The following is a 17,290-nucleotide window of genomic DNA, read 5'->3' on the forward strand; positions in this document are numbered from 1 at the left end:
GCCAGCAAGTCAGCTATCAGCAGCCACGGTGCCTTCAGTTGTGAAAAGCAGATCATAGAATGGTTGAAAATAGTTTACTGTCAAATAATGCAAAAAGTACGCGACACGTGTTTCGCCCTAATTCTTGGCTCATCAGGCATACACACTCACTGCACTCCCTTACGGGAATCGAACCTCAGACGTCAGCGCTAGAGGGGCTTCGCAGCGGTGAAGTATTGCTTTTAAATTTTAATTAAGAAGAAAAGAAAACCTTTTTTAAATTGAGGGAAAATATACCAATAACAATTTGTTAAGGATCTGTTTTTTTGTGAAGCTGCCTTTACACAGCCTGTCCGCTGTTTTATAAACGAACGCCATATAAGGCCGTCCTTTCTCCTTCAGTCAGTTCACGTGATTACGTGGGAGGCGTGATGACGCGATACGCAACCCCGCCTCCCACGGCCAGCGAGCTGCAGTCCATTACAGTATATGGACAAAAAAGAGGTTCCAGTTATGACCGTTACACTTTGAATTTCGAAATGTAAGCTGTAAGGAATGAGCCTGCCAAATTTCAGCCTTCCACCTACACGGGAAGTTGGAGAATTAGTGATGAGTAAGTGAGTCAGTGAGGGCTTTGCCTTTTATTAGTATAGATTATAAAAATAAACTTTAATATACAGTAGGTCATAAGGCTTCTGTGTTTCTGGTTATGCAAGATCTTAGTGGAAGTTTTTTAAAGGGATAAAGAAAAAAAAATCTTAATCGGTATCAGAATAAGCCGATCAAGTAACATGAAATTGGTGATCAGTAGCAGCCTTAAAAATCTGACCTTTAACTTATTGCAAATGTACATAATATTTACTTTAAAATTGACTGTTGTGGGCAATTCCATATTCAGTTATGCATGACAGCAGATATATGAAATTTGCATAACTTATTAACTTTGTGTTCTGTAAGGTTTGTGCATTTGTGTTCTCCTTCGTGGGCCTCAGGTTTGCTGCAAGAACAAATAACTGCTTATACTGTTTTGCTGTTAATGGAAATTCTTGAAAGCTTTCCTTAATGGGTATGCCAACTACCCTGCTTTTCTATAAGGCAGGGAAGAAGCATTACTAAGTGGAACAGGAACATCAGATATTAGTTAATGTTAATGTCATCTATTTAATTCCTTTTTTTCATTCATTTCAGGAAGTTGTGACTAACATCCAAAAACATGTTTATTTTTGATACCTGACATTGCAACCATCATATCAGCCTGCTTTTGATACTGAAGGGATTGAAATGGAGTTTAAATGATATTCAGCCAACTGTTAACACAGAAGGAATCTTACAATATATACTGCCTTGATTGTTCTTGATGCAGGGAAATGGAGGGGGGCTAATTGCTGTTGAAAAAGGAGTATATATGTAAATGAACAAAGCAACATATCCACATAATCTTTAATGATCAGAATTTTCACACCTCATTACATTTACTAAATCAGGATTACCTAGATATGTCCTTTGGTGCTTAGGCTGCATTTTAATCTTGCCACACAAAGAAATATGGAAGAGATTACTTCCATACAGCTTTTTACATCCAACACAGCTCCGTTTTGTTTTAAAAAATAAGTTATATGACCTTGTGTCTATATCAAAATTTATTGTACTGATATCACTAACAATAACAGTTTAATATTTTGCCAATCCTAATCGAAAACATGCCAACCATTACTTGTTGCTAAATGATTTAAGTACAACTTGCTGATATAATGCAGTACACACAGACAGGACTGCTATTTGATAATTCATTGTAATTTTTACTTAAAAAAAAAAAACCTAAAATAAAAACAAAAGACAAATAGTATAAATAGGGATAATCTCCTGTGGCAAAAGAGGTTTACTCCTTTACATGAAAAATTTAAATCATCCAGCTATTTGCTTGTTTAGACAATGAAGACAAAAGGAAAGAATGAGCAATGAACATATAAATGAAAGGCGAATCAAAATTCAAAAAAAGATTTCAATCAAATTAACAAGCAAACAGTGTTTACAAATGCTGCCAAGGGAAGGTACGCAGTCTGTTCAAAATGAAAATTCAGATATGTTCATATGACAAGGTATCAAAGTTATTATAGTTAACGAAAACTAAAACAAACTATTAATAAAAAAAACATTTTCATAAACTAAAAAAAAAAATCCAAACCGAAATGAACAACTAAACTATTAAAGTAACTGATAATACTAACAAAATAATTTACTAAAAATATTTTTAGTTTTCATCACAACTGGACTTACACAAGGGCTAACCTGGGCTATAGGGGTCCAGAAATGAACCAAAATATATTAATAAGAATTTCATATTTGGTTTTTGAATAAATATTCCTGCTCTTAGTCTTTCACCATTGTAACTTAACTCTAAAACAGAAAGGCATCAACCATGGGCCACTGCACATATTCATTCAGTATACGGTGGCTAGTCATGGAGGGCGGGTGTTGACACATCATTTGCAGTAACACAGCAAGCTTAATATGGGCGAGTAAAGCGTGTGTCAAAGAAAGTGATTTGCTGTGCAATAATAATGACAGTTCTTCAGGAGCTGATAGTGACAAGCATGAATAATTCTGGTGCGAGTGTTGGTATACTAAGGTGATGATTTTACTTTGAACGTGCTTGTTAGCTTCCAAAGCTGCCGTTCACTGGATTTCCAGGGCTCAAGAGAGAAGTATTAGATACAGATAATCCCTTACAGAATTTTAGTCTGTTCATAAATGATGGCATGTTAGCTGTAATTCTGACTGAGCCCAAGATATAGGATGTATACAACAATTAATGCAGCAGCACAAACTTTGCCATATTCCAAGCTGCATGAGTCTGATATCCGTTTTGATGAGCTGCTGCATTTCTTTGCGCTTCTTGTGTATCAAGATGTAATTCAAATGCCTGAAATCAGAATGTGCTGGTCAACAAAACCTTTACCATATGGACATAAAAATTACGAGTGAGTAACTTTTCTATTTATTTCTCTAGAGAAAAGCCAAGCAAAATGACACCTTTTATTGGCTAACTAGATTCTAGTTAGCCAATAAAAGGTGTCATTTTGCTTGGCTTTTCTCTACATTCATAATGGCTAACACGGTACAGCACCCTAGTACTATTTATTTCTCTGAATTTTGTTCAAAATAATTCACCTGCCAGTTTGCACAGGAGAAATCCTTTTTGAAAATAAAATGGCACTGATCGAGAGACTGACTAGATCAACATACAAGAGCAGCAAACTGTTGCTGACTAATCGGTTTGGCTTTAAAAGATCACTTAACGAAGCAATACAAGCATGTAAAATTCCTGAGTTGGAAATGTGTCTACTGAACTAAAAAGGTAGGTAGAAAGGTGAAGAGAGCCTGCCAGCTGTTGAAAAACTAAACCTAATAATGTGTATTTGTATTGATTCCATATTTATTAATTTAACTTTTTTAGCTTTATAGTCACAGCTCAAAATACCTGATATTGTGAAAATAATACAGTGGCAGAATTGTATTTTAAAATATTAGTCTTCCTCTTTTCAGTCTCTCTCTCAAAATATAGCTGAAATATCACACTCTTTTTGTTCTTAATATCAGCCATGACATACATATTGCATATATACATATTATTGAAATAGGCTGGCACTCTGTCAATGGGATTTTTCCTGCCTTGCATCCAAAGCTGCTGGGACAGGCTCCAGGTTTCCTGAGATCCTGCTCTGGATAAGTGAGTTTAGAAAAATATATATTTTCTCTGTTTCACTTAATACAGCTCGGTGGTGGTGTCTGCATACTGATTCAAGCCCAAGAGCCCTGTTCTTCCCAAGCCCCCATGATTTTCATGATCACACCTGACAGAACACGGTAGAATCTATTTTCTGAGATGGAGAGAGATCAATATGACTGGTAGAAAATAAAGCCCAGCTTGGGAGATTTTTGAATACAATGTTGAAGGCATTAATTGTAAGCACATTGTCTTGGAGCAGGATATATTGTTTGCTGTAGACATTTTGAGTAAAAACTCTCAAACCTTAAAATCACAAATTGGCCATTCCAGGCAAGAAAAGGAAAGGATGAAACATGCCAACAGTCAGCGCACATTTGTTCAACACAAATAGAAAATATTTGAACAATTACAAAATTTATAAAATTTTTCATAATTGGTATCTGGTTTTGATTATGCTTGTTCATCAAAAACAATACCAGATAGTAAACCATGTAGTCTAGTATGCTTCCAGTAACATTAAACTCATTATTTTCAAAACCATTAAGCGTACAGTTCTGTCCGATTCTGACACAAAACTAAACTCCATATTACCTCTTTAACCATACCATAATTAGTAAAACTAAAACAGAAATGAATATATAACAGAATCAAATAGAAATGTTTTTGTGAAATAAAAACTAAAATAAAACAAAAAATACACAATGAAGGAATACTAAAACTAAACTTAATTTCCAAGTAAGATTAGAAATAATATAGAAATAAAAACTAAAACAAAAAGGCAAAACTATAACAACCTTGCCAGGTATTACTTGAAACTTGGTGGAGGAGACTTTTACAGATCAGCAAATTAAACTGGACCTAATTTTAGAATAAATTCTAGAAGGAAATGTGATGATATGAATGTGTAAACTAGTGACAGAACTTCACAATATATTGCTGGCACTGCTACCACCTGTCTACATTGTGATGCACTTCAATGTGCATTAACTGGGACTGGGAAGTCTGAACAATGCTTTAATAAACTAATCAGGAAGCATGTGTTGGCAGTAAAGTAGAATAATACAGAAGAGAGAAAGGACACCATCATGTGATATAAATACACTGGATGCTCCATAAGTGCTACAGACAAGAATAACTGGCAGCAAAGAAGTCATATGTAGATTAGACTGAAGTATGTGATTGTTCCAGGGATTCTAAAGAGTAGGTGACCTAGCAGTTGCCAGGGATCTTTTGTCCTTTTTAAAAGTGAGACTGAAGTTCTGCAGGGGGCACAAGAGGTTTACATGCCATCTTGTTGACTGACTGGCAGTGCACAGCTCCAGCTTGTGAGAATGCAAACTGTATAAGCAGCAGAAAAATTGCTTTGGATATGTGTCTTTCTTTTAAGGCAACTGAAGGAACACCTGATGCCACTTGAGGGAATTCTTGGTTTAAACTGTATTAAAGGTAAGGCTGACCTGACCTTGGTAGGGAATCAGGGGCTTGGCTAGAGGTAACTCCAAGACAGGGTGTAAAGCCACCTCAAGCTATACAGGTGTACAAGTAGGTGAGATGGAGCAAAGGCTTAACTGGCAGGATAAAGAAAGCTTCACAGACAGAGGTGAGATAGAGCTTAGGTGAAAAAGAAAATGTTTTATTTTACCTTTGTGGTGAAAAAATGTACTTCCAATGCCATATAAAGACAGGGAACATAGGCTGTAGATTTCTTGTTTTGTCTATTTATTTTGTACTTTTGTCTGTCTCTCACTTTGTCCACCCATCTATTGCATTCATGTAAACAAATCTATTTGTGTGTTTTGACCTCTTTCCCATCAAACACACAGTGGGAGACAGAATTCTAGCTAGGTTATAGGGGATGAAATACTTATTTCACTCAATGACATGCAAATCAATTTTTAACCTTTATGCAATTTGTTTTTTCTGGATTTTTGGTTAATAATCTGTCGCTCTCCATTAAAATGAAACTACCAAAAAAATTAGCGACTGTTTATTTCTTTGTGTAAGTGGGCAAACTTACATATTCAGCAGGGGATCAAATACTCATTTCCCCAACAACTTACTGAACAAACAAGACTGGAACCACTATCCTCAGTGAGAACCAAAAAAATGACATATAATGTTTTCTAAATCAGGCCAGATTAGAATCTAACCCTTTTTTCAGTCTTTTGTCTGATTTGCTTGCATATATACTATTCACCCATTTCTCATCTATTCCTGATTTCGCCCTGTAAAAACACTTGATTTCTTCTGGTGCCAGTGCACCTTTATTCAGACAGATACTTTACTGATCTCATTGCAATCAAGGCATAATTCCTGTAACTCAGCTAACCAAGTTGTTGCCCCTTATCCTTACAACAAATATGCTCTTTTCAAACCCATTTAATTCAAACAACAGTAGAATTACCAAAGCTTACGGAAAAAACTTGTAAATCTGGCCCACCTTAAATCTGCTCGCACCTCTCCATTCAGCGTCTTTTGTCTTGTAAATGTGTCAATAAGCCCAAGCAGTAAGCAGCCTGCTATACCATCCCCATCCCCCCCACAGCTGCAAAATTGGCAAAAACCTCTCCCTCTCCCTGATGAAAGACTCCATGGACTCAGTGAAAATCACAGCATCATCGGCAAAGTCAGGATAAGTGAATCTTTCTTCACCAACAGATGCCCCACAGCCGCTGGACCCCATGACCCTGCCCAACACCCAGTACAAGCAAACAATGAACAATGTAGGAGTAAGAACACACCCCTGACAAACCACATAATCAACTGGGAAAAACACAGAGGTTCTACTTCCCCTCTGCATAGCACTCACTGTACCAACGTACAGGCCGGCCATGACATCCAGCAATTTTGGGGGGATCCTGTGAAGTCTCAGATGTTCCATAGGGCAACACTTTACAAAAATCAACAAAGGCTGCAAAGAAACTCTGCTGATATTCATGTTTGTGTTCCATGAGAGCCCTCCGTGCCAGGATGCAGTCGATTGCAGATTTCATAGTCGTAAAACCAGACTGTTCTGGTCACTGATAGGTGAGCAAGTGATTATGGATCCTACTGAGGATGACCCTAGCAAGATCTTACCTGGCACTGTCAGCAGTGTTATCCCCCTGTCATTGCTGGAATCCAGGCAATCACCTTTCCTTTTCTAGAGAGGGACAAGTCTAGTTTTCCAGTCAGTTGGGATGACGGCAGTCTCCGAAATGGAAGCAAAGATTGCTTGCAATGCCAGGAGGGCAGCCTTACCAACAGCCTGGAGAAGTTCACCTCGGATACCACAGATCCCTGCAGCATTCCCCACCTTCAGATGGTTCACCACTTATGCAATTTCAGTGAGACTGGGTGGTTGACATCTAATTGGAGGATCAGCCTCAAGAACCATGGACCCAGAGATGTCCAGTGTCCTAGAGAATCAGCTTTAAACAGCTGCTCACAATTACATTGTCACCCGTAAGGACCATTCCATCACCTGCCCTGACTGAGACTTTCCAAGGAACAGATTTAGATGTGCATAATCCTTTGATTCCTCTGTAAGCAGGACATGGGTCACTAGACCATAGATAGAGGAACCTGTGTGCAGGTGACATACTAACACAGTGCTTCCCAAACTCGGTCCTGGGGACCCACTATGACTGCAGGTTTTTGTTGTTTGATTTGTTTTTAATTGGACTCCTCGGCAATTAATGAACTGTTATTTCCCAAATTCTATGTTTTGGGAACAATATAGAAGTTAGAAAACAAAGTTTGGTTAAAAATAAATAAATAAATAAACCAACATAAAATAAAATATAATTATATATATATATATATATATATATATGTACCAAGCAGTTGTATGGGAATAATGTATTTTTTTCTGTTTAACAATATTTTCACTCTACTTTTCTAGGTGCTCTAATTGCTTAATTAATCCATTACACTGGTCAACAAGCATTTTGCTACTGGGATTCTTTCATTTGTACTTTAACAAATTTCACTTGCTGACTCCAAATCTGAAAACCGTTTTCGTCCAGCATATCCCACTTTTTAGTTATGATGTTCCAGGTCTTGGACAACTAGGGTAACTGGACAATAAAGGCAATGCATTTCAGCATTTAAGAAATAAGTTTGGCCTCAAGAAAAGTGAAGCCAGAATTAAGGAAGGTGTTTTTGTTGGCCCTGAAATACGTGAACTGATGCTTGACAATGAGTTCAAAAGGAAACTGAAGCCAACTGAATCAGCACCTTCATTCGTGCAGGTTGTCCAGAATTTTCTTGACAGTCACAGAGCAGAGAATATGCTGAAAGTATATTAGCTTACGGGAGCCAGAATGTCACTGAAGATGCATTTTTTACATTCTCATCTCAACTTTTTTCCACCAAATCTAAGCGATATCAGAGATAAGTATGGGGAAAGATTTCATCAAGATATAAAGGTGGTGGAAAACTGATATAGGGAAAAATTCACTACGAGCATGATGGGTGACTACTGTTGGTTCTTGCAAAGAGAGACGGATGTGCAGTACATGCGCAAAAGCGAGTACCTCCAACATTTTTGGGCATGCTGACCTCACTTTTAAATTGAGGTAAATTGACATAAATATGCTTTAACGTGTCACTGGTATCGTCTTCTGGTTTGTTTTCAGAATAAACACATCAAAACAATTTTGGTGGGACATAGTCCAAACTCCAGATATAATGTTGATATATTATATTGATATTCAAAAGTATCAAAAAGTCAATGATGTGTATTTCAAAAACCTGACGTGCTAGCTTAATTCAGATTTCATATGTGATATCAGTGTAAAAAACTTTAATTATCATTAATAAGATACAATGAAGGGGGAAAAGTGCACAGGGCAAAATATAATCCAATCAACAAAAGAGAGTTAATAATTTAAATCTATAGCAAAAGCAGAAATATTTCTGATTGTCTTATAAGTGTAAAAATCATGCTGCCTTGCTTTTCTGAATGTAGAATATGAGAAAAAATTCCAGCTAATTAAATGAGACTAGTGTTATCTCCTTTTAATTCTTTTTTTCCATTTCCTACTTCATTAGTTTACTCTTTTAACATATTCTTATCAGTTTCACTAAAAACAGTAGCCACATGATAAAATGGGAAAAAAACACAAACAGAAGCAAACCGCTTAATTTGCAATTTAATATAGATATAATAAGATGTCTGCTAGTATGAGCTACTGTTGACTACTGCTATCAAGCAGTATTAAAAGCATATTAGTAGTTGAGCAGCCCTTTTTTTTTTTTAACTTAATGTATTCCATATTAATATCATCTTTCAAATTATTTTCATTTTATTTGTTTACTAGCTGTGTTACCTAGACTGGAGCTTCTTACTCTTGAACATGCTACAAACAATTGCACATGAGTAAAACATTCCTGCGGTAGATCAATTGTTGTTTTTCCTTGTGATTTTGGTTATGTTTATGGTCATTGTAAAACACAATTTTTGAGGAAACTGCAATCTTTTGAATTCAAAACAGGCAATTATTAGGAATAATGGAAATTTTGGGTATATGATTTTATCCTGTAGCACAAATAGTAGCATCAACCAAATTTGAAGGTAATATTTTATTTGTAATCTAGTACCATTACAAGGTTTTGGAGGATTTATATAAAAAGCAATGTACACAGAATCATGGTTTCATTTAATTAATTACATACATCAATGATGTTTACAGGCTACATACTTACTCAATGTTTTAAGCACTGTATAGATAAGAACAAGTAAAAAGAAATGTCATTGTGAACTATGTATAATGTATACCTCCTCTATGTACTTTATTGAGCTGTGCAAGCATTTAAACTGACAAAGGGCATGTGATCACTCCTGCCTTGCGTTATACCCAGAGCCTGAAGTTGGTTTCACTCTGTACCAGAAGTTCTATTTCTGTTTTCTGAACGGGTGTGTAGCGACACATCACATTCTGCATTCCAAATGGACACCTTAATTCTCTAAAATATTGCATGTATTTTAGCATCAAGCCGACCCACAACTCCCTGTTCTTTGAAGTTGTATATAAGAGTGCCCAACATTCCAACCAAGCTTGAATTTGTATTTATCTTATACCACATTGTAAGGAGTTAGAAGAGTCGACAGATTAGGGAGTACTTCATGTACCAAAGGATGCCACATGCAAACCATGTCTTCTTTAGGTTGAGCCTAACTTTTCTTCGTCCACTTCACATATCATTTTTCATCCAGCTCACCACCTCATCTTTTTTTTCTAGTGCAAGGCAGCTTCCCTTTTTCACCTGCCACCAGCCCTAATCCTCTGCATAATTATAGCCTTAGTTTGTGTGAACTGCAAGCCTCATATGTCCATAGGATCACTGCTGAAGTGAAAAAAGTATGAACTACCTAGCAATTCTCACTTGTTACAGCTTACTGACAAATATAAAGAAATATAAAAATATCAACTATAATATTATTATTGCCAAATATTAAGAAATGAAAAAAAAAAAAACATACATCAGCTAATTTTCTTTTTTTCTCTAATGTCACTGAATGCCAATTAAATCAGTCAAAGCATTTTTGATATTTTGGGCTATTTAGTTTTAACACTGTAGGGGGGTTTACCTACCTACCTACCGCCCTAGATGTACCATCCTGCCAAATTTCAGCTTTTTAACAAAATGGGGAAAAAATAGTTTTTGTTGATGAATGAGTCAAATTTGCATTATAGATGCATACATAATTTCCATATATTATATATATATATATATATATATATATATATATATATATATATATATATATATATATATATATACACACATACACTGTACATACACACACACACACACGAGGTCTGTCGATTAAATAATGAGACTGAAACAATAACTCACTTTTATTTATTATTTTCTATTCGCAATTACGCACCAATGCAATCTTGCTTTCCACTGGTGAAAGAAGTGGAGCAAATCAGTTTCAGTCAGTTGTTTGAAGACATCTGACATTTTGTTCTTTAATACATCCATTGACTCAAAACGTGTTCCTTTAAGCACACATTTCAATTTAGGAAAAATACACACGCACGCCCGAGACATGCAGTCTCGCCCGTAAGCCTGAGCAAGCATTTTAAAAGATTCTGTTGGTGTTTTATTCTACTAAACTACTACTAAAAATTTCAAATTGACATGTTGCTCAGCTTTTAAACTTGGCATGATTCCGGCACACAAGGGGAAACAAAACTTCATTAAACGGTGACTGACAATCAACTAAATGGCAGAGAGTGTTGTTGTTTGTCGTGCAGGTTTGGACAGGTTTAAACCTGCATAGCAAGTGCTCATAATCATTTCTAACTGCTTTGTTTAAGAGATAGAAACACAGCCTCGTTATTCAACACAGTCTCATTATTCAACAGACAGACCTCATTTACATGCACTGCTACATCGAATTATGAAATATATAACTCATATATATCTTATATGAAATGTAACAGCAGAGAGATGTAGTAACTGATTTTGATTTTTTTTTCTTAGTTTCTGTCTTAAACCTTCAATATGAGATCTTTGTGCTAACTTAACCATCCACAAAACCAACATATGAATAAATTAATATACAGTACTCACAGTCTGGATAACAGATGCTACAATATCACGAAGCTCTGAGGAAACGTGCGGATTGTTCATGCTGTAGCTTTACCTCTGGCAGAGCTGCAGAACAGACAAATCAGTTACTATTAGCTCTTCTTTTTTATTTCACGCAGATAAATTTTAACCCTTTTCTTTTTCAGTCAGAGTAAACGGATGGCTTTGGGACAGCATAACCTAGGAAAAAAAAAACAAAAAAAACAGTTATTGAAATTTTCTGCATAAGTAAAACTCTATTATAATGCAAATAAAGAACCCTACATATTTACCCTCTGAAAGATCAGGCCAAGCTAAACAAACTTCTAATTCTCCAAGTGCACAAAAGATCTATTACTTCATTAACACATTTCTAGCAAAATTATGGACAGTACGTAAGCATAATTTAAGAATTTTTTTTTTTAAACACAAGGAGTTGTGAACATTTACTGAGCACAAAACACCTTTGTTTTAATAAACACACAATTTTTTGTGAGGAAATGGTCCATCCACTGCATTTTACTAGTTAGCCAACCTAATCAACTCTCACATAATGCTCTATATCAGTGTTTCCCAAGCTCGGTCCTGGTGAACCCCTGTGGCTGCAGGTTTTTGTTCCAACCAGATTCCTAATCAGTGACAACACCTGATAGTACTGATCTCATTTAATTAGCTGGCATTTTTTTTTCTTTTATTCAACATTCAGAAAAGCATAGCAGCATGATTTTTACATTTCTAAGACATTTAGAAATATTTCTGCTTTTGCTATAGATTTAAATGCTTAACTCTCTTTTGCTGATTTCATTATACTTTGCCCTTTCTCTGTGCAGTTTTTCCCCCTTTGTTGTATCTTAATAATGACAATTTAAAACGAGCAGAGCAGACACGCAGGCAAACAACACTAAATAATCAAAGGCTGCAAGTACTTTAGCAACCGACCCACTAATGAGTAAATAATGGATTAATTAAACAATTAGAAGACCTAGAAAAGTAGAATGAAAATCTTCTACTGTTAAAAAGAAAAAAAATACATTATTCCTATATAACTGCTTGGTACATTTTAATTTTTTTTAGCCAACTTAGTTTTCTAATTTCTATATTGTTCCTTAAACACAGAACTTGGGAAATATCACTTCACTTAATTAGCCCAGGAGTTCAATTAAAAACAGAAGCTGGTTGGAACAAAAACCTGCAGCCACAGGGGTTCACCAGGACTTAGTTTGGGAAACACTGCTCTATATGGTCAGAAGTCAATACTACTACAGCAGGGGAATCGTCTGTCTGTTCATATTTTGTTGTCACTAATTTGAATTACTCGCAATTTATCTTGGATTACTGTTCCTGTATGGATGCATGGTCTGTTTTGTGTCTGCCTGTTCATGCAAGTTTGTACGGATTGGACACATCTTCTGGGAGTGCTCCCAATCACCTCATCCCACAATGCATCAGGAAATCGGCAGGACAAACTACATTGCTTACAGTGAACCGTTTACAGGATTTTTCTCTTGCACATCCATCTTCAACTGCCCCCACTGCATTAAACTGTGTTTTGGACATTCTCATTAGTGTTTATTGTTTGAGTTTGTTGTTGTTGAGCTGTGTGCATACGTGGTCTGTTATATTACATATTCTTTGTTTCATTAATTTGATTAATATACTTCATTATTATTTTTGAACTAATCTGGCTTCTAATTGTCTTTGTGAATGAGTGTGTGTGTGGTGCTGTGTCAAAGCTAGGTGTGTTTGCTAAGTCCCTACCGTACTACCCTACCCTACTAGACGTTGGTGGCAAACACAATGGCTTCCATATAATCAATTCACAATATGTACAACTGTTATCATTTACTGCCAGTTATAATTTGAATTTGCTTTTTAGTTGCACAATCTTGTCTTTCATAAATATTCTTCCCACTATCATACATTTGTCTTGTTTAAACTTTGGATTACTGTACAAAAAACAGTATTTTTTCTAAAAGCTCTTAAAATATGTGGCAACAATATTTAATTATACTGTAAGAGGGACCTGTACACTGTGTTAGTAAACCTAATGCAAATATTATGAAGGAAACTCTTGAGACCAAGCACAGAATCATATTTCTACTGTTCATGATTTGTATCCTTTACTTGTATGGTACTGTATACAGATCTGATTCCAAAACTAACAATGCATTCCCAATTAGATAATACAACATCTAACATTTAGAAAGTATTTCCACTAAAACACAATGCCTGTTCTGAAAGGTATCCTATACAAAAAACAGTCATCAAAAGCATTATGAGGAATTGCATTAATCTCTTAGTCTACAACCTATCAGGATTTAAATCAATTAATTCTTTTCTTTATCTAGGTGGATCACGTGTGTGTTAACAAGAAATTCATATATATATTATACCAATACTGAACACAAAAATTAAAGGAACAATTTTGAATTAGAGTACAGCATCAAATCAATTACATTTCTAGGATATTGATCTGGTCAGTTAAGTAGCAGAGGGGGTTGTTAATCAGTTTCAGCTGCTTTGTTGTTAATGAAATTAACAACAGGTGCACTAGAGGGGCAATTTAGCACTTTGGGATTGCTAAAATATAAAGTGCAATATAAATAAAATTTATTATTATTATTATTAACAATGAGACAACCCCCAAAACAGGAATGGTTTAACAGGTGGAGGCCACTGATATTTTTCCCTTCCTCATCTTTTCTGACAGTTTTTTCACTAGTTTTGCATTTGGCTACGGTCAGTGTAACTACTGGTAGCATGAGGCAATACCTGGACCATACAGAGGTTGCACAGGTAGTTCAACTTATCCAGGATGGCACATCAATACGTGCCATTGACAGAAGGTTTGCAGAGTCTCCCAGCATAGTCTCAAGGGCATGGAGGAGATACCAGGAGACAGGCAGTTACTAAAGGAGAGCTGGACATGGCCATAGAAGTCATTAACCCATAAGGAGGACTGCTATCTACTCCTTTAGGCAAGGAGGAACAGGATGATCACTGCCAGAGGAGCTGAATTAGGGTGGTGGAGTGGAGAAACTTAAGCATTTTATATCATTTATGCTCTGGCTGTTGCTTCTCCATGTTTGTATAGGTATCCTACATACAGTATATACAACTGTTGTCAGACTGTGGCAGGTAAATGGCTAGGTCGATCGGCAACATTTACCCATAATGGGTGTGTGCTTGGGGATGCCACATGTGGAGTACAGTGCCATCCACTGTTCCAGTCCTGCAACCATTGCTACTGGGAAAGGCTCTGCACTCCCCAAGGGAAAGAGCAGGTTAAAAAAGTGATGAATGGATAAGCTTAATTATAAAATGAAAAACAACCTTAAGTACTAAGTGACAGAAATATACAACCACTAACTATGATATCTGTAGAAAAAGGATATTTGACACAAGTTTGCTTTTTTTAAACCATGTACATACTAATAGAATCATCCACCTGCAGATATGTAGCAACTTTCCAAAAATGAGCCATGGCATATTAACAACGTTATCCTGGGACACTGCTTAACGGATACTGACAAACTTTACCTCAGATACCAAGTATACATTTCAATACATTTGTACACAGTTACAAGTATAGTATAGAAATATTTAATGATACCATTTCAGTCAAATGTCTTCATCGAAATTAAGTACTGCTTTCTAAAAACAGTACCCTTTCCATGTATATAGTGCATCCGGAAAGTATTCACAGCGCACCACTTTTTCCACATTTTGTTATGTTACAGCCTTATTCCAAAATGGATTAAATTCATTTTTTTCTTCAGAATTCTACACACAACACCCCATAATGACAACGTGAAAAAAGTTTACTTGAGGTTTTTGCAAATTTATTAAAAATAAAAAAACTGAGAAATCACATGTACATAAGTATTCACAGCCTTTGCTCAATACTTTGTCGATGCACCTTTGGCAGCAATTACAGCCTCAATTCTTGTTGAATATGATGCCACAAGCTTGGCACACCTATCCTTGGCCAGTTTCGCCCATTCCTCTTTGCAGCACCTCTCAAGCTCCATCAGTTTGGATGGGAAGCGTCGGTGCACAGCCATTTTAAGATCTCTCCAGAGATGTTCAATCGGATTCAAGTCTGGGCTCTGGCTGGGCCACTCAAGGACATTCACAGAGTTGTCCTGAAGCCACTCCTTTGATATCTTGGCTGTGTGCTTAGGGTCGTTGTCTTGCTGAAAGATGAACCGTCGCCCCAGTCTGAGGTCAAGAGTGTTCTGGAGCAGGTTTTCATCCAGGATGTCTCTGTACATTGCTGCAATCATCTTTCTCTTTATCCTGACTAGTCTCCCAGTCCCTGCCACTGAAAACATCCCCACAGCATGATGCTGCCACCACCATGCTTCACTGTAGGGATGGTATTGGCCTGGTGATGAGCGGTGCCTGGTTTCCTCCAAACGTGACACCTGGCGTTCTCACCAAAGAGTTCAATCTTTGTCTCATCAGACCAGAGAATTTTCTTTCTCATGGTCTGAGAGTCCTTCAGGTGCCTTTTGGCAAACTCCAGGCAGGCTGCCATGTGCCTTTTACTAAGGAGTGGCTTCCGTCTGGCCACTCTACCATACAGGCCTGATTGGTGGATTGCTGCAGAGATGGTTGTCCTTCTGGATGGTTCTCCTCTCTCCACAGAGGACCTCTGGAGCTCTGACAGAGTGACCATCGGGTTCTTGGTCACCTCCCTGACTAAGGCTCTTCTCCCCCGATCGCTCAGTTTAGATGGCTGGCCAGCTCTAGGAAGAGAGCTGGTGGTTTCGAACTTCTTCCACTTACGGATGATGGAGGCAACTGTGCTCATTGGGACCTTCAAAGCAACAGAAATTTTTCTGTAACCTTGTCCAGATTTGTACCTCGAGACAATCCTGTCTCGGAGGTCTACAGACAATTCCTTTGACTTCATGCTTGGTTTGTGCTCTGACATGAACTGTCAACTGTGGGACCTTATATAGACAGGTTTGTGCTTTCCAAATCATGTCCAATCAACTGAATTTACCACAGGTGGACTCCAATTAAGCTGCAGAAACATCTCAAGGACAATCAGGGGAAACAGGATGCACCTGAGCTCAATTTTGAGCTTCATGGCAAAGGCTGTGTATACTTATGTACATGTGCTTTCTCAATTTTTTTATTTTTAATAAATTTGCAAAAATCTCAAGTAAACATTTTTCACGTTGTCATTATGGGGTGCTGTGTGTAGAATTCTGAGGAAAAAAATGAATTTAATCCATTTTGGAATAAGGCTGTAACATAACAAAATGTGGAAAAAGTGATGCGCTGTGAATACTTTCCGGATGCACTGTATACTCTCTAATAAAGAACCTACTGAAAATGAAGTTATACCAGAGTTCTTGACTTTATGGACAATAGGGTAACTTACTGTCATTTAATCTGTTAACTTAAAAGGTAGGCAGATGTGCATGCCATATAACTCTTTACATGTTGAAAGCAAGTTAAATTACTTCATAACAACATCCTACTTACAGAGTTCACTCCAGGGCACACTGCATAATCATTACAATTACACATAAGCCATAAAATGGAAGCAAACATTCAGGATGGAAGTTTAGAAAAATTGTTAAACAACACTGTGTGTGTCAAAATTAAAAAAAAAACAAAACAAATAATGGCAGCATCTACTGGAGAATAAATTTGATAAGTCAATTTCTATCCTATAAGTTACTATAAAAAGTTGCAGAAAATGAAGCAAGAGTATTGTTAACAAAATCGATAACTAACTCATTGTAAAAAGCAATTCATTAAAAGAAAAAAACATTTTCAGCAAAGTTACAAATTAAAACCACATACAATACTTGAAACAAAAATCTGTTGATTATGTTTTTTTAAATAAACCAATTGCCAGCAGGTTACCATTTTTTGGTGTGTATGTTTGCAGAAAGATGCAAGTAACCCTCCATGGAGAAGAAAATTTACAGAAATGGACCTCCTCCCTCTGGCCAATTACGAAAATCCAGTAAGGAAAGCCCATATAGTAGCTGA

At 36.6% G+C, this 17,290-nt stretch overlaps 1 protein-coding gene across 1 annotated transcript in view; it reads right to left on the reverse strand.

Annotated features, from left to right (window-relative positions):
* The window catches only part of slc4a2a (solute carrier family 4 member 2a), a 384,353-nt gene that overhangs the window by 195,887 nt on the left and 171,176 nt on the right, over nt 1-17,290 (reverse strand). Inside the window, exon 3 of the mRNA XM_028803867.2 lies at nt 11,279-11,476. Coding sequence (XP_028659700.2) covers nt 11,279-11,338 — 60 coding nt within the window. The 5' untranslated portion in view covers nt 11,339-11,476. The remainder of the gene's footprint in view (nt 1-11,278; nt 11,477-17,290) is intronic.

Source organism: Erpetoichthys calabaricus, chromosome 6, assembly GCF_900747795.2.
Source record: "Erpetoichthys calabaricus chromosome 6, fErpCal1.3, whole genome shotgun sequence".
NCBI classification, from domain to species: domain Eukaryota; kingdom Metazoa; phylum Chordata; class Cladistia; order Polypteriformes; family Polypteridae; genus Erpetoichthys; species Erpetoichthys calabaricus.